General features: G+C 41.6%; 1 protein-coding gene across 27 annotated transcripts in view; it reads right to left on the minus strand.

Moving 5' to 3' along the window:
• SEC31A (SEC31 homolog A, COPII coat complex component) overlaps nt 1–18721 on the minus strand; it is a 59737-nt gene that overhangs the window by 21659 nt on the left and 19357 nt on the right. For 14 of the 27 annotated variants that reach the window (XM_084759951.1, XM_084759944.1, XM_084759936.1 and 11 more), the window contains exons 7-18: nt 17550–17692; nt 13352–13451; nt 10088–10249; nt 9805–9957; nt 9334–9567; nt 8323–8397; nt 7082–7120; nt 6551–6628; nt 3979–4054; nt 3317–3495; nt 2101–2227; nt 1036–1181 (exon numbers count right to left, since the gene is read on the minus strand). In XM_084759951.1, the coding sequence (XP_084616077.1) occupies nt 1036–1181; nt 2101–2227; nt 3317–3495; nt 3979–4054; nt 6551–6628; nt 7082–7120; nt 8323–8397; nt 9334–9567; nt 9805–9957; nt 10088–10249; nt 13352–13451; nt 17550–17692 (1512 nt within the window). The remainder of the gene's footprint in view (nt 1–1035; nt 1182–2100; nt 2228–3316; nt 3496–3978; nt 4055–6550; nt 6629–7081; nt 7121–8322; nt 8398–9333; nt 9568–9804; nt 9958–10087; nt 10250–13351; nt 13452–17549; nt 17693–18721) is intronic. The other 13 variants (XM_084759947.1, XM_084759942.1, XM_084759940.1 and 10 more) reach the window with 2 other exon arrangements.

Below are 18721 nucleotides of genomic sequence, written 5' to 3' on the forward strand. Positions count from 1 at the left end.
TGCTGCCCTTGCCAGGGGCCCAAAGCCACAGGCTACCCAGCCTTTGACAGGACCCTCCAAATCATGAACCCAAATAAAACCCTTTCTTTGTAAAGCCATCTCATTACAGTAATGCAGAGTGACTAATGCATGCCTGTGCCGAAGGCTGTGGAGCTGTTCTTGGGGAGCTCTGTGCTGAGGGGTGTGCAGGAGGCCCTCCCTGGCTAGCCTGCAGAAGCAAATCAATCCACAGGTAGGAAACATGTTACTTCTCAAAAGCACTTGGAAGGAAAAGCTTGCTTTAAAAAAAAAAATAACAACTGACTTTTAGTCTCAAAAGAATGGTCTTTAAAGCAATGGCTATATAATTCCCCCCACCCCTAGGGAGAAAAATAAATATTACAGTGAGACTGCCTACTAACAGCCTCGAGGAATTTTTTTTTCCTGAGACAGAGTTTCTCTGTGTAGCCTCAGCTATCCTGGTCTCGCTCTGTAGACAAGACTGGCCTCGAACTCACAGAGATCTGCCTGCCTCTGCCTCCCGAGTGCTGGGATTAAAAGCATGCACCATCACCACCCAGCTCCTTGAGGGAAAATTTAAGCTATACTTGAGGCCTAGGGCAGTCTCCAGTTTGATTTTCTCTCTAGTTTGTATAGTGGTGCTAACCTGGGTTCCATTTCTCCTACTTCATGTTTCCTGATCATAAATACTCTCTTCAGCATACTGGGATGCTTCCCGTTCTCCAGCCCACACTGCTGCTCTGCCAGAGGCAGAAGGGCTTGAGGGAACGTAGCTAGACCCTTTCGATGCTTCTGCCACCTACGCGCCCCAGTAAGCTGCCGATGACACCTGACCTGACACCTTCAGCCACTGATGAGCCCGTCAGCTCACACCTGGCTTCTTCAAAGATGACAATGAACACATACAATGATCCAGCCAGAGAATCCCTAAGAACGATGAAAGCAATGCGCTCCCAGAACAAAAGCATTTCTAACTTAACCCTGAGTAAGGTGGGGACACTAAACGCAAGCACCGTTTGTTTCAAAGGTACTAACCTGGAGAGACAAGGGATTGCTACCATCTTGAGCTTTTGTCCAACAAGCAACTAATTTCTCCACATTCCCTGCGCAAATATAGCAGAGGCATGCCTGCGTCTGCAGGAGGCTGTCTCCTTCACTCTCAAGCCTGGCTCCCAAAAGATCTGTGAATCAAGAGAAAAACCCAGTAGCACGATACCCACCTTCATCTATCTACGCACGAGGCTGTGAGCAGCGCAACAGTATGTTCAGAGGCATGGGGTAAATTTACAACCACTGAATTTTAGAACCAGACAGAAACATAATCACTCTAAAGGATCAGTAAATACTTACTTGTTAAATGAATGGAGGGGACAGCATATATACCAAATAAGAGCCTATCTCTAACTACAGAACTGTTCTCCATCAAGAATATTAGAAAAGAACAATAAATGGGAAAATCTTAACATAAAATTCCAAATGCACATATAGAATAAATTGTCAGTGATGGCTCAATGTACTACAAATGCTCTATAAATGCACTACAAATGTTCTACAAATGTACTACAAATAGAAAATTCCAGAAAAATATAGTAAATATCCACACTAGCAAAAAAGTTTCTGTGTCTCCTAAGCCACCAAGTTAGCCCCGGCCTGCACTGATAAATATTACCTGTTACAATTATTAATTGGTCCCAAGTAACATTTATTGAGAACCATATATGTGCCAAATGATGATGGATAAAGTGAGGCTTAGCAAACGATCTTTGCTAGGTCACACAGCTAGTAAGTAGCAGAGGCAAATTTCATATTCTGGTCTGTCCAAAACCACTATCACTGGACAGATTACTTTTAAATGTCATAGTTTATATTCGCTGGCCCTGCCTCTCTCTTTACCTCTAGGTCTCTTCCTACTGAGAATCAAACCCACAGCTGTGAATGTGCTAAATAAGTGAGCAGCCAGAGCTGAGCACAGCCCACCTTTGTAATTTACAATTCTTATTTGTGATTGGCCTTACAAAGATTTCTAGTAAAAGTCCTCAGTCCTGCAGCACAGCAGCCATCTATGTCACATCACAGTTCCATGTGGAACTTATTTCTTACCACACAGGGCTGAGAACTCATCTGGCTTAGCATAGGTCAGCACTGCAGCTAACGCCTCTCTCCAGTTTTTCAGGTCGCAGGATTCAACAATCTCCTTCCAGTTCTTCATCACCACTGCAGTGATGAGCTTGTAAAGAAACAGCAGGAGACAAGTCTTTACACACAGAGGAAGAGCTGCAAGTTTAAAAACATTCAGACCTTCTATGCCAGAAATTCCAGTAACTGAATAATCAAAACTCTGTGTACATCTTTAGGCATAACTAAGATTTTAATCACTATATAAAACAATGTGGTTTCCCTATATGAGAGAAACATTACAACGAGCTAAACAACCCCAAGTAGAAACATAATACATCCTGAACATAAAATACTGTAGAATTCTAACAGTCCTTAACAATGCAGGAGAAACTTACACTGTGATAGTGTCTACAAAGATGACACCTCCATCTATGTGTGGTCTTGATAATGTCAGAAAAATTTTTACAGACATACACAATGGTACACAAAGATATGCACTAACTTCTTGACAAGGTTAAGAGATAACTAAAATTTTTATCTTAAAATTTATTATACTAAACCTCTGAAAATGCTTTTAATTTTTTGGAAGGTAATCAAAACACTGGAATTGTATCACATCAAGGCATAAACAACCATTTCTGCATCAAAAAGTGTAATTCTGTACTGTATCTCAATTACCCATAATAATAATAGGATCCTAGCTAGGTGTGGTAACACATGCCTTTAATCCCAGCACTCGGGAGGCAGAGACAGGCAGAACTCTATGAGTTCTAGGCCAACCTGTTCTACAAAGTGAGTGTAGGAAGCCAAGGCTCCACAAAAAAACCCTGTCTCAAAAAAAAAAAAAGATACTACCATCATAGTAAGAATAACAAATAGTATAATTCTAACACTTAGGAAGCCAAGGCAGAAGGACTGAAGGTTCAGGGAAAGGCACAGGCTATGTGACAAGACCCCATCTGAAAAACAAATAAATATTTTTTGGGGAGGGGGGAGTTTGAGACAGGGTCTCTCTGTGTAGCCTTGGCTATCCAGGAACTTGCTTTGTAGATCAGAGATCCATCCATCTGCCTCTGCCTCCTGAGTGCTGGGATTAAAGATGTGGGCCACCACACGGAGCTAATATAAAATTTTGTAAAGCATACATTTGAGTGTGTGTGTTTTTGTATGCTACTGCTTCTTTTGAAAAATAACATACCCTGGTAATTTTGCTTTGGGATTTTGCAAAGTACTTCTTCTGTGTTTGAGCCAGGAGTTCTTGTCCACCTGCTATGGCCAATATTATAGCATCAGCCATTCGGTTATCATGTAAACAAAGGTCAACCGCACTCTCAAAATTGCCCGTCAGCAAAGCCCGAGTAATTAAACCATCAATATCTGCAATAAGAAAACACAACATCCATTTTAAACAGCTTGTTACCAAAACAATTACAAGAAAACTAGGCATAACATTTTCATACACAGAAACATAAGAACACAGTGCTAATTTATTACTAGCACATTACATTTCTAAAATAAGCTGTTAATATTAATAGAAGTTACGGAAATAGACCAGGATGTATACAGAGCAACCCTCCGGTACTAGTAAAGATCACTCAGGCGTATCAGAACTCATCACCCACCCATCCCGACAAAACACTTCTACTTATGCCTCTTGGCTCATAACTGAAACCCCGGGTCTTGCAGGCCAGGACAGTAGGGTTGTAAGCTCAAGATCCTCATCGGCACAGAGATGTGCAGACAGATGTGCTTCAAAACCACAAACAGTAGGGCCCTGCACACACACACTCCCTCTCCCTAACTTAAGCTGAAGACACACTATCTGCTAGGACGAAGAGCTTTCCAAGCCAAGGCACTTACCCCCGCTGACGGAGATGTTAAATGTTCCTCCAGCTGAGGGCAGAAAATCGGATTGCTGTTTCTCCTCTTTGATTCGCTAAAAAGATGAAAGGTGGCAATTTAGCCAAAATGAAACCAAAATAATTTACTGCTAAACTATGTATAATTATTCATCTACTGAGAAGATGATACACCAAGTTCTTTCAAAATGTTCTAAATGGGACTCCGTGAGGCATCAGTTCCCACAATGACACCTGGATAAACCCAGTTACCTGAAACTCGACTTCACACTCACTAAGGCGCATGAAAAGCTGCTGTCAAAATAAAGAGCATGTCCTTAGATCCCCCAAGATGCAAAATAGACATGTTTTAATTGTAGTGTCTGTAGGTTTGGCTATAAAGTCTTGTTGTCAAAGTTAAATCAGGAAAACAAATCACTTGGTGTTCTCAGTATAAAGGCAGCAGGGCCTGGAACAAGGCTCAGTTACAGAGCAGGAGCCTAGCAGTGGTGTGGTCCCTAGGGACACGGACGGACACACACACACACACACACACACACACACACACACACACACACACTCCTACACACAGAGCAGCATAAACATTGTTTTTAAATATATACAATTAAATCATACATTTAATTTTCATTTAAATTAGTTATATATGGAACAGCATATAGTGTGTGTGTGTGTGTACACAATCCAATTATAAAGGTTACAGATTGAGTGACTCAATTCAACATCTGAATACAATATGATCTGAAATTTAAAACTTCTTAGATTTTCAGATTAGGGACTAGTAAAGACTAAGCAGACATTCCCAAACCTTTCCTTTTATTTATTATTTATTATTTATTTATTTATTTTGGTTTTTCGAGACAGGGTTTCTCTGTGTAGCCTTGGCTGTCCTAGACTCGCTTTGTAGACCAGGCTGGCCTCAAACTCAGTGATCCGCCCGCCTCTGCCTCCTGAGTGCTGGGATTAAAAGCGTGTGCCACCACACTCAGCTAAGCCTTTCCTTTTAAAGGAAAGCAAAGTTATCCCACATAAAATCAAACATCCCACCTGCACCTGTGCTGCCTACACACCTTAAGGGGAAGGCCTTGAGCTATGGAAGGAGTCATTTTAGTGTCGAGTCCAGCATCTAAACAGCTTACCTAGTGAGCCGAGCCTTATAGGAGGCGGCTAGGTCTCCACCCTCCTCCCTAGTATCTGAAGTCTGGGAAAGCGCTGGCAGTTTGCACTAGTCACACTGAGAGAAGAGTCAATATCCACCCTCTCTTCTCTGTTTACCAGTTCAGAGAGCAGCATTTTCAGGGCTGGAGCCGAGACCTGGGATGCACGAGGCCCTGGCTCAAATCCCAGGACTGTACAAACAATACAATATTACCCTTTTCTAACTCAACATTTTCAGATGTACTTTCTATGCACAACTAATAAACCTTTATTTATGAACTCCTGAGATATTAATAGGGCCCCAAGTGCAATTTCTTATGTACTAAAAACCTCACATATACAAGACAGTGAGGCTGAAAAGCAATAGTATCATTAAGACAAATGGGAAGATTTTTTTAATCACTTTATGCCTAACTTGTTTCAAGCCTTCAAGGTATACAATGGTGACTACTGTTTGGCTAACTATTTTTATCATATATTATTCATGAGTGTATGACCAAATATGTCTTTAAATTGATAATACATAGTTAGTCTACTTGTAAACAAATGAGTACAGTTGTAGGCATCTATAATTTTTCTAGGTATCTCTAAAACTAGTTCAAAGTTTTAGGAAGATCTTACAATATCCCCTATTTCCTTCCTAAATTCTAGGAAATTGCTTTCAATAGAAAATATATTTGATGATCACTCTGTAGCTGCCCAATATAGTTATGAATTATATTTACAAGCATTTCATAGTCAAGATATTCGTCAATCATAAAAGGCAGTGGAAACACCAAAGATTAGATAAGAAATAAGAATTTGATTAATTTTCCAAGATGAAATAAAATTAAAAAGCAAAACAAGTAAATTGTAGAATTAGTTGTTAGTTGGGAGGAGAAAGAGAATCAAGAGGAAACAAATTAATGATACAACTTTGTATTCAAGGTCTCCTTTCAATTAGTTATAGAAATTGTCAAGCACAGCTAAGGACAGATTTACAGTGAGTCATCACAATCAGTTTAGCTTTATAAAATAGTCTTTACTTGTGCTCCAAGTTTGGAACCAATTTCGAAGCCTCTATCACTGACAGCGGGCTATTCAAATTAATGTGCCAAGAAAAAAGCATTAATTTGACAAGCATGGCAACTGCATTTCCAAACAAAATATCTCTTCAGTTTAGCATCCTGGCAGCCATCTGAGCCAGTTAGGGAAATCTCACATCTATTGCTAATTTAAAGCCATACAATCCAGAAGCTGGGCCAAGGAACTAGAGCGCAGAGATCTTGTGTTAGGTGAGGGGAACAGACTCCCTACCATACCTGAGGAAACAGTACATTCAAACACAGTTGGCAACAAGTAGTCAAGAAAATGTCCCCGTTTTCAAGTCAGATGCACAGTTATGACAGTTGTCCAATATAATATAAAAGAGTAAGTACCTCTCCCAAGAGCTGCTCTTCAGCAGCGGGGCTCTCCTCCCCATCACTCTGTGCTACTTGGTCAGGGTCTTTAAGAGCCTTTGGTACACAAAACAATCAGAGGAAGTTGAAGAACGTAGCATTAAAGGTTATTAGTAATAAGAGACAAAAGACCCAACCAACCACATCCAGAGCTTGATTGTAAGAAGCAACCAGGCACTTTTATTCCAGAAACAACATTCAAAGGAAAGCAAGAGCAACCACTGACAGCATCCTCCCTTTGGGTCACCATATGTCACATGACATACAAGAGCTTTCCCTTAGGTATCTGAGCAGGCACTGAGTCAGTGCTTCCTTTTATAAAGTTCAAATATAACAAAAGAATGACATGCCTTACCAGCTAACTAAGATGAGAATTATGCACTTACTAAAATACTTAGAATTGGTATTTTTAAACCGGGAAGCACAAAACAGATCAACTTCTCAAATTACACTTCCTTTTCATGGCCTAAGCAAGCTCTTGGGAGACAGCTATTTGTCAGGCCCTCTTACCACATCGGCTCCGTCCACTCTGCTCAAGGCCAAAGCAACCTGAAATGAAAATAACAACTCACCTACTAAATGCAATTCTAGTTCAAGGCGAGCAGCAAGTTTAGTGTTACCCCGCTCTCAGCAGAACTCCACAAGTTCTTATCAGGGACACAATGTTAGGGAAAGCGAAGACCTGTGCAGCACCGGTTCTTACTGGGTCTAGTTCCATTTACATGGAGTTCTACTGTGCAGATGTTCTTCAGCTCTGCTGTCTAATCACAAAATCAACCTTAACAGAAACATACTCTCTTGTACTTTGCTGTTTAACTGACTAGGAACAATGTTCTTGTTTTGTTGTTGACGGTTTCTAACTGGGCTCATTAGCCCTGGATGGCCTGGACCTCGCGGAGGCCCATTGCCCCTGCCTCCTGAGTGCCGGGGGAAAGCCTGTGCACCATGCCTGCCATACAAAACACTTTGTAAAAAGCTGAATTGCTTTACAAGTATTTTGATGATTCTAATTCCCAATCTTTTTGTTTTCAGGCATGCAAGAAAAACTTTTAATCTCCTGAAAACTTAGAAAAACAACTATAAATATGTTTTTGTTTTTGAAAAAGGGAATTCTTTCAAAGCCACCAAACAAATTGCTTAGATGTTGTTTACTTGAGCCTGGGACAATTCAACTCTGTTCCAGCGACATGCTAACTGGTCAATAAAGTGCCATTTAAGCATTTCATGCTAGCTGGGTGGTGGTGGCACACACCTTTAGTCCCAGCACTCAGGAGGCAGAGGAAGGTGAATCTCTGTGAGTTCCAGGCCAGCCTGATCTACAGAGAGTTCCAGGATAGCCAGGACTACACAGAGAAACCCTGTCTTTAAAAAACACTAAAAACCGAATCATGCTAAAAGCATCTCTGTAGATAGGGTAGGGCTCTGCAGTAGCCCAGACAGAGCCTACTTCCCACGTGAGCGGCACACAGTTGGGAAGGCACCACTGTAAGCACACCCCAATAAACCCTCAGTGTGTGCAACTGATCTATCAAGGCCAAAGTATTCCTGACAATCCAGGCTGAATTACAGATGGTTCTGGCAGCTTCTAAATCCAGTCAGAAAGTAGAGTTCTGCATTTGAAAACTTCAGTAACAGACATGAATTCTTACTCAGTGTTTATTGACTGATTTGAGAAAATGTGTATAGAACTTTTAAAAACAGAAAACAAACAACATATTTGAGACAGTCACTTGACTTTCCCAGAGACTGACCTTCTTTCCCAGATCTTCTTTTCTGTATCCCAGAAGCTCAAGGTATTTCCCACGAGAGTCCTCCTCAAAGTTTACCTTTTAAAAGAGACATTATCAAAGACCTACATGTAAAACCTAGTTTGTCTAAGAATTGACCAAATTCCAAATCAAATCACCAAAGAATCTAAAGTCTACAAAATCCTGAAAATTCACTGTTCAAAAAGAATTTAACTCTAAAGCTGCCCTTCTTTAACTGGGTTAGGAGTGTTGGTTTGTACATGGTGAGTACGGTGCTGGCAGAGGTCAGAGGAGGGCATCCAGTCCTGGACAGCTGAACTTACAAGTGGCTGTGAGCTCCCCAGCATGGTGCTAGGGACCCAACTCAGCTCATCTGAAAGAGCAGTGTGCACTCTTAGTCACTGACTGGGGTGGGTTATTTGAGACAAGGTCTCACTACATAGGCTCAGTTGCCCTGGTACTTGCTCTATAGACCAGGCTGACCTTGAACTCAGAGTCACCTGCGTCTGTCTCCTGAGTGCTGAGATTAAAGGCATGTAGCACCACACCTCTAAATAACTTTTTTTTTTAAATTAAAAATTAGGTTTTTTGTTTGTTAGAGACCAGATCTTATGTAGCCTAGGCATTGGACTCAGACTCTATGTAGCAGACAATAACCCTGAATTCCCCATCTCTCTGCTTCCACCCTCAGCTTCTGGGAGTATGATGGTGTGCCTCCACGCCCAGATGACACTAAGTATTTTATGCTTTTACTATAGCACCTCTCACATTCTAATTTTAAGTCTGCTGAATGATGCCTGTCTCCCTTAAATCTATCTCCACACTATTTAGTTGATAATGACGTAAGAGACTGGGCTCTGCTCTCTTTAAAAGCTTGTTTCTGGCTTTTTGCGATGAGGTCTTCCTATATAGACACACACACACACACACAAATAAAAAATAAAAATAAACCCACACAAAATAAATAAATAAATAGATAGATAAATAAATAAATAAAAACAGACCCAGCTTTACCTTCAAGAAGGACCAGACATTTTTCTCAAACTCGGTCTGAGAAGCATCGACCTTTTTCTGGCAGTAGCCGATGAAGCCCTGAGATTGCACTACCTGCTGCAGCTGCTCCGAACGGCTGAGAAAGTCTTTTTCTGTCACAACCTGACTGACAAACACGTACTGCCGTCGCTGCTGCTCAGCTCCCTGCTGAGGCTGCACTGGGACATTCTCAAAAGTCACCAGTTTCCCTCCAAACTGTGAAGAATAAATGAACTCATTAGTCATTAAGCTGCGCCCCCAGTGAATGTCCTGTAGGCCTGCTAACAGGAAGGCCTGACCCCTGATACCCTCCCACGCCCCGAAGCCTGAATCTGTCCTTCACCCGTCCCTTTGCAGTTGTTACAGGCCTCCCTGGCTCAGAAGTACTTTGTGCCATCCCACAGTTCCTCAGTTCAGGTGTTGCACTGAACCATAAAAACGAAATCCACCTACCGAGAAGGAGGCGCCAACAGGTCTCCGGATCCACTTGGGTGGCTTCTTCAGGGGCAGCACGATGCTGTGCTGACTAGTCTGCTGTGGGATTTGTAATGGGGGGAGGGGCTGTCCTGTGCCAAAGGGATCAAGATTCCCAAAAGATGATGAGAGCTATTAAAAAAAAAAAGTATAAATCAGTGACCTTCACAAACTGGGTTGCAACTTTTCAACAACAAAAATAACAACAACAACAAGTCTAATAACAGTTAGCCAGCATTGCTGGTTGGCAAGATCACTTTACCTTGTCAACTTGTTTCTGCCTTAAACCGTCTATGCTCCCTCCCATGATAGAATAAACACTGATCCGTCCATCAAAGGAGGCAGCTGACAGGACTGCAGGATTTCGAGGACACCACTGGATATCAAAGCACCACTGTGTGCTGGTGGGAAGTTCATATAATACCTAGCCCAATATAAATAAAATAAGTAAAAGTTAGAAAAAGGTATAGCCAGGTCATAACCAATAACAATAAGCACTGTTGGTAATAAGTCTATTGAACATCTTCTTTAAGAATCTTTAGCTAAGAGGAGCTGGAGAGATGGCTCAGCAGTTAAGAGAACTGACTGCTCTTCCAGAGTACCTGAGTTCGATTCCCAGCAACCACGACAGCTCACAACTGCCTGTAACTTCAAGATCTGACACCTCCACACAGACATACATGCAGGCAAAACACAAATGCACATAAAATAAAAATAATTAAAAAAAAAAAAAAGAAACTTTAGCTAAGGAAAGCAGTAGTAAGTTCCTGTTACAGCACAGCGGCTCGGCGATGGTCCACTAGCCACAGGGATGCTAGTCAGTGTTTCTTCTCCTAAGCGGCAGTAGAGACCAGCAGGAAAGTCCAGAGCACCTTATCAAACTCTACAGCTACCCTTCTCAGCTGTTTTTCTTGGCAAGATCCAAATAATTATATTGAAGACCAAACTGTAAACCACCCTGTTAGAAAGAACTGACACATGCAGCTTTTAGCCAAAGAGAAATCGTGTGCATGCCATTCCTACTGCTGAAGAATCCTAACAAAGCCTTCTCTAGCAGGAAAAGGACACGGGAGAACTTTTAAAATGCTATTACAGGGCTGGGGAGATGGCGCCTCCTGTAAAATATTTGCCATGCAGGCAGGAGGACTGCAGTCCAAGGCCCTGCACCCACATAAAAGGCAGGTCTGCTACTCGCCTGAAATCACATAGCTGGGGAGGCAGAGACAGGACGAGGCCCAGGGTTAGCTGGTCAGTACTGAAGGAGGCCAACCAGGGACCCTGCCTCAAAAATTAGAAAGAGATGCAACAGACTAGACACACTATTGATTTCTGGCAGCCGGGTGCATACACACATAAGTGCACATGTACTGGTACATGCATGAACTTATACACACAGAGGAAACCAAAACTAAATAAAAAGTTATCAGAATTGTTGCCAATCCAGAGTGTGGTAGCAACTGGGAATCCTAGGAGTGTATATATCTTAGGCCTTAAGAAAAGTCAAAAAAAGGTAACTTTGGTATTATATGGAATTAAAAATGCTCTACTTAAAACAAAACAAAACAGAAACAATCACAGAGGTAAGCAAGTGTCCAGCCTGCTGTGTCTTTGATGCTTACACTGGTTGGTGTGTAATGTGATGAAACTTTACCGAACTAGGAATTCTAATTTGTTAATTGTAGTATATACTGAATAAGCCAACTCCTTCTAATACAGCCAAATACAAAAGTTTGCTTTATTTACTTATTTATTTGTTTTTTCCCAAGACAGGGTTTTTCTGTATAGCCTTGGCTGTCCTGGACTCACTTTGTAGACCAGGCTGGCCTCAACTTACAAGAGATCCAGCTGTGTCTGCCTCCCCCAGTGCTGGGATAACAGGCATGCACCACCATACCCAGTCAAAAGTTTATTTTAAAACTAAGAAAATGGTAAGAGCCGGGCGTGGTGGCGCACGCCTTTAATCCCAGCACTTGGGAGGCAGAGGCTGGCGGATCGCTGTGAGTTCGAGGCCAGCCTGGTCTACAAAGTGAGTCCAGGATGGCCAAGGCTACACAGAGAAACCCTGTCTTGAAAAACCAAAAAAAGAAAAAGAAAAAAAGAAAATGGTAAGAGAACAGTGCATTTCAAGAAATCTGCCCAACATGAACAGGTAGAGGGAAAGGGACATTTTTGCCCCCCTGGCTACAAATCACACAGGCAGAATTTATCGCTGCCTTAATGTTGCTCTTGGCTCCCTAAACTTCACATTTCTGGTTTCCTACAGAAAGTATAATCAAAGACACAAACCAGAAATCAAGGAACTAAGGAACCTGCTTCTGTGATGGCCTGACATCTACTGACAAGCTGGGACTAGAGCTTAGTAGAGCATTTGAAGTATTGAGTTCAATTCTCAACACCTAAAAGAACAAAATCTTTGAAAATATTTTTGTTTATTCACATTCCTATGTGTATGTGTGTGGTATGGGTAAGTGGGCAGGGGCACAAGTGCTGGGGTATGTGCCACGGTGCACACACGGATGGCAGCTTTGAAGAGTCTGTTCTCTCCTTCCAGCTTGGTGAGGCATAGTCTTTTGTAATATCTGTCCTGTTGCACACCCAAGTTGATCTGGGTAATCCTCCTACTGAGGTTACACATGTAGCTACTACATCTTGTTTTTCATGTAGGTTCCAGGAATCGAACTCAGGCTTCCAGACTTAACCGTGGAGCTACTGTGCCAGCAGGAAGACACTTTTTAATGGTGCTGGAAATCAAGCGTAGAACTTGTACATGCTAAGCAAGTGCTTGGCTGCTGAGCCACACTCCAGCCCCAGCCATTAATATTTTTATTACTTTTCCATCAGAATTACTACAAAAGCACCTGCAATAATCTACTTTAATAGAGAAAAGGCAAAGTTATATATAAGGCTAAAACTAGGGTCTAGAGAAGATGGCTCAGTGGTTAAGAGCACTAGCTGCTCTTCCAGAGGACCCAGGTTCAAATCCTAGCCCCACATGGCGACTTACAACTGTCTGTGACTCTAGGTCTAGGGGATCCAACACCCTAACACAGACATACATGCAAGCAAAACAATGCACAAAAGTAGAAGTAAGAAACAAAGAAAAGGCTGTCGAGCTAGAATCAATGTTCTAATAGAGAAAGATTAATTTTATTTTTTCTTTGGTTATTTTGTTTTGTTTTATAGATTTATTTACTTATTACTTATACAGTATGCCTGTATGACAGAAGAGGGCACCAAATCTCATTATAGATGGTTGTGAGCCACCATGTGGTTGCTGGGAATTGAACTCAGGAACTTTGGAAGAGCAGCCAGTGCTCTTAACCTCTGAGCCATCTCTCTGGCCGAAAGATTAATTTTAATTTAAAGGATAATGTTCCTAATAGAGCTCTGATGGACTAGCCTCTCATACCCTCCACCAATGGTCTTAGTTATAATCGAGTGCTTAAAACCCATATGGAAATTACTTATTTAGGTAGAAATAAAATATTACAAGGGCTGAAAATTTGAGAAGCATTCCCCCTCCTACCTCTCCTGTGTTAGGGTTAGAGCAGAGAATCTTAGCGTCTTTTCCACAGCTTAGTAACAATTCAGGATCGGCCATGCTCCAAGCAATCGCCAAAATCCCCCTATAAAAAAACATAGTGGGGAGAGAGGAACAAATGAGAACAAAGTATAGTGACGTACAGCTATGAAAAGACCACAACAGAATGTACTTCTGTTTATTAGTCCAAACTGTTAGCTTAAAAAAAGAAAGGTGAAAGGAAGGAAGGAAAAAAGAAAGGAAGGAAGGCAGACACACACATAAACAGGAAGAAAAACCACAAAGAATTGAGGGAAAGTTCAATCTCGAGGAGAGGACATTTCTAGTCCCTCCTGTGCAGGCTCAGAGATTCACACCCTGCTAACAGGTGTGTGACTCATGGTAATCTGTTAACATGTACAGAACAGACCCGGGATGTTTAAGACCATGCGCAGATTGTAAGAAATGAAAGCTAACACCCAAGAATGTAGACTATGAATAAGTAGTCATGGGCTGGCTTGTTTGTTTGTTTGTTGGTTGGTTGGTTTTTTGAGAAGGGTTTCTCTGTGTAGCCTTGGCTGTCCTGGACTCACTTTGTAGACCAGGCGGGCCTCAAACTCACAGCGATCTGCCTGCCTCTGCTTCCCAAGTGTGGGATTAAAGATGTGTGCTACCATGCCTGGTTCATGGGCTGCTTTGTTTGTTTGTTTGTTTTTAATGAAAAAATGTACAGATACAAAGGCCCCGTATAACTTGGCAGTAGTGGCACATGCCTTTACTCCCAGCACTTGGGAGGCAGAGGCAGACGGGTCTCTTTCCGGGCCAGCATGGTCTACAGAGAGATACCCTGTCTCCAAAAACAAACAAACAAAAAGCTTCATACATGGGAAGCAAGTGTTCTACCACCAATCTATAACCTCAGTCCAATTTTTTTTTTAGCTTATGCCATCAGGGAACTACTCTTTATTGAATATAATGAAAAAATAGATATTTCAAGGGAAATATCAAACTCTAGGTTCTAGAAACACGGTTTTATAGATCATTATCTTAGCGTAGGGATCTCCATATTCTCATTCCCCCTTCCCGGCCCCTGCCCCGGAGGCAGGGTTTCTCTGTGTAGCCTTGGCTGTCCTAGACTCACTCTGTAGACCAGGCTGGCCTCGAGCTCACAGAGATCTGCCTGCCTCTGCCTCCCGAGTGCTGGGATTACAGGTGTGCGCCACCTTGTCCTGCTGTAAAGGATATTGAGAGTAATACAGTGTATTCATTGGGCTGCACACACTGCAGCAGTGTAATCCTCAGGGTGGGAGGCAGCTCTGCAGTGAGGTGCTCACTGTACAGCATCCTAACAAAGCCAGCCCATCGAGATGGCTTAGTAGGTAAAAGCACTTACTGCCAAGCCCTATGACCTACATTCAATTCCTGTGTCCCATGAGAGGAGACACTGACTCCCACAGGCTACTCTGCCTTCCTCATGCAAAGTGTGGCATACATGCACTTCCCCCCCCCACACCCACAACCACCCCACAAAGCCAGGCATGGCAGCACACAGTTGTAATCCCGGCTAGGGAGGTGAAGAAAAGCAGGTGCACCTGTCACCTATACCCAATGCTGACTCCAGGTTCAGCATCTCAAAATTATAAGGTTGACGAATGCTCAGAAAGGCATTGGGCATGGACTTCTGGCCTCCACAAACATGTGAACCCACCCATATAACACACACACACACACACACACACACACACACACACACACACACACTTCTGTATTCTACTACTTAGAGAAAGCCAGTATTAACTGTCTTTTCTATATTCATAGCTATGTTACTCAGAGATCATCAGAGAACCCAGAACTATGTTTGGATATTTCTTAAGAGCACACAATTGGAGGTCTGAGTATTTAGCTCAGTGGTAAGTACTTGCTTAGCATATATAAGCTGCTAGATCTGACTGCTAACATAGTAACAACAGTCAAAGTTTGTTTGTTTTAAAAAATTAAAAAGCAAAACAAAACTGTGTGTATTTATATATTCACATAAGTGCAGGTGCCCAAGGAAGATGGAGCCATCATACCCCCTGGAGCTAGAGTTACAGATGGCCATGACCTGCCAGATGGGTACTGGGAAATAAACTGGGGTCTTTCAGAAGTGCTCCTGATTACTGAGTCATCTGTCCAGCCTGATATATTATACCATCATCATCATCATCATCATCATCATCATCATCAGAACTATAAGGCTGGAAAAGACTTTAAGATCAAGTAATCTACCGTTTATTAGTATAAGAAATTGCCAGCACTCGGGAGGCAGAGGTAGGTGGATCACTGTGAGTTCAAGGCCAGCCTAGTCTTCAAAGTGAGTCCAGGACAGTCAAGGCTACACAGAGAAACCCTGTCTCGGAAAACCGAAAAAAAAAAGAAAGGAAAAAAGAAAGAAAGAAAGAAAGAAAGAAAGAAAGAAAGAAAGAAATTGCCAGTATACTCGAGATTGATTTGTTTCTGTCATCGGGCACTGTATTTTACAAATTATGATGGCCCGTTCCTAAGCTCTGTGGTAGAGTGTAGTGTTAAGAGATCACTTGGAGTTCAGAATCTGGGTTGGAAGCCAGCACATGGCTAGTTATCTATGACCTTGGACATGTTTAACCTGTTGAGCTTCAATTTCTGGCCTGTAAGACACACAATAGCAATGTCTACAGCTGTGTGCATAATAAAGATGACTAATGCATTACATAAAATGACTGTCACTGCCTATGCTATGTAGGAGTTTTCCCGGAAGGCAGTGCAGTGGCTTGAATGAGAATGGCCCCCACAGGCCTGTATGTTTAAATGCTTGGTCCCCAACTGTTGGAGCCCTCTGGGAAGGATAGGGAGCTGGCCTTGTTGGAGAAGATGTGTCACTGGAGGTGGCGCCAGGCGCAGTCTCTCCCTCTGCCTCCTGCTTAGGGATCAGATGTGCGCTCTCAGCTATGGCTCCAGCACCATGCCCATTGCTTGCTTGCTTTCATAAGTTGCCTTGGTTGTGATGTCTCTCCCAGCAACAGGAAAGTAACTAAACAGATAGGAATCTTGTCTGTTTTACTGAATAAATTAACTCACTCACTCTTAAATAAGGTAAGAAAAGCATTAAGACTCCTCAGAATCATATTTTGTGCTATGAATGAGACTAAAGCCTAACATGTAACGAGGAATACATTCTGACCAGATTCCTCTCCTCTGTGAGCAGCTCAGACAGACCTTGTACTTCAAGTCTTTCTCTTTCACAAACCACTACACAGGAGAGGGGAGAAGGGCCTCAAATCTCAGTCTGCCTTCCCTAAATAGGAAGAACAAAAGCCCCCAAAGTACTTAGAAATTAGTATAATACTCAAAGGTATTTCCTTATTTAAATACAATAACGAATTTATACAAACTTGCTAGTACCTGAGTATCAATGACAGGAAGTTTGGCAAATTAATGAAATGTAAAGACACTGAAACATGAGAAAATTCCTGGTTTGTTTTGTTTTATGTTTTTTTCACACTATCTATTAAACATATTAATAAAATTAAAAGCAGAAGATGACCTAATTGCTCAAAAATGTTTGCTTTTTTTTTTTTTTTTTTTTGGTTTTTTGAGACAGAGTCTCTCTGTGTAGCCTTGGCTGTCCTGGACTCACTTTGTAGACCAGTCTGGCCTCGAACTCACAGTGATCCACCTGCCTCTGCCTCCCAAGTGCTGGGACTAAAGGCGTGCGCCACCACGCCCGGCTATGTTTGCTTTTAAAGTGAAAACAAAATCAAGCCAGGTTTTGAACTGTTCTGATGTGGCACCTCATTTTCTTAGGTCTGATGAAAAATAAGAATCTAATTGTATAATCAATGTCAAGATTTGTCTCGAAGTGCCTTGATATACTCAAATGCTTACTAATTACTCTGGGTGAGTTTGAGTCATCTACACATGATGTAGCTGAGGACGGCCTTAAGTCCCTAGCCCTCCTTACCTCCACCTGCCAAGTGCTGGGATTACAGGCACACATCGCTATGCCCTGCTAATTACTTGAAGTAAATGAAATATGAAATAAATGGTAGGAAATCATTAACAAACAATTCATGATAGCATGATATAATCTATCTATGAAAATGACTACTGCTTAAAATAAAAATGAGTAATATGTTTTAGAACAAAACATGAAGAAACAAAGTTCCCTGAAACGGCTGGATGGTACCTGGCATGATTTTCCAGAACGCGGAGAGGAGAAGAGGCAAATCGAAGATCCCACATCTGGATCACTGGTAATCGGTCATCCTCAGAGGCGAGGACCATCTGAGTAGCAACATCAGGATGCCATGCCAGTCCGGAGCAATGCATCTGCAGACAGGAAGGCTCATATCTCAGCAATCATGTTACTTTATGGAAAGCAGAAATAAAATTTGAGGACTATGTCATTATTGAAACAAACAGGAACAAGTATCAGCTCAGACTAGTTCTGAACCTTTCAAGTCAGTGGTTCTCAAGCTTGCTAATGCCACAGCCCTTTAGTACAATTCCTCATGTTGTGTTAACCCCTGACCATAAAATTATTTTACTTGCTACTCTGTAACTATAAATTTTCTGTTATAAATCATAATGTAAATATTTGTGGTTTCCAATAGCTTCAGGTGTTGGTTGACACCCCCAAAAGGGGTTGCACCCCACAGATTGAGAATCTCCGTTTTCAATGTTCCTAAACAGTTTTAAGCAATAGTGTTAAAACTACAACATCTGTATGTTTTCTATTCATCTACTTGATACACAAAACGATTCAGAATCAAAATAATTCTATCATCTAAAATTATTTCACTGTCAATATTGTAACTAAAAAATATTTTACACAAGCTTAAAATATATTTTGAAAAATGAAAATAAATAAAAGCTATGAAAAAGCCTTTAGTATTTCCTCAAAAATGTTCAATCTAGAAAACAAACAAACAAACAAAAATGTCTTACATCACAGTTACCAGCTGAAGTTTCATGAGGCAATTAACATTATTGGGGATTACCCCAAAGTTTCAATTCTAGTAAATATCCACATGATGACTAAGATGGCTCTTGTATCCCTCATTCCACTAAAACTTGTGTTTTAAATTTTCTGGTCCATTAAATCTGGAAGAAGGGTCTTCTCAACAGTTCTGTGGTATTTTTTTCAATGACATACACATTCTGATTTAGGTGCTCTTTTTTAAAAAATTATCTATTTATTCACTTTATATTCCAAGCATAGCCTCCCCTCTGATTTAGGTAGTCTTATTTTAGAAAATCTTTAACCAGGGCAAACCACATGGCTCAACAAAGTTGAGTTTAATCACTGGGCCCACACACAGTAAAAGATGAGAACCAGCTCCTCAAAACTGTCCTTGA

Source organism: Acomys minous (assembly GCF_964271855.1).
Source record: "Acomys minous genome assembly, chromosome: 15".
NCBI classification, from domain to species: Eukaryota; Metazoa; Chordata; class Mammalia; order Rodentia; family Muridae; genus Acomys; species Acomys minous.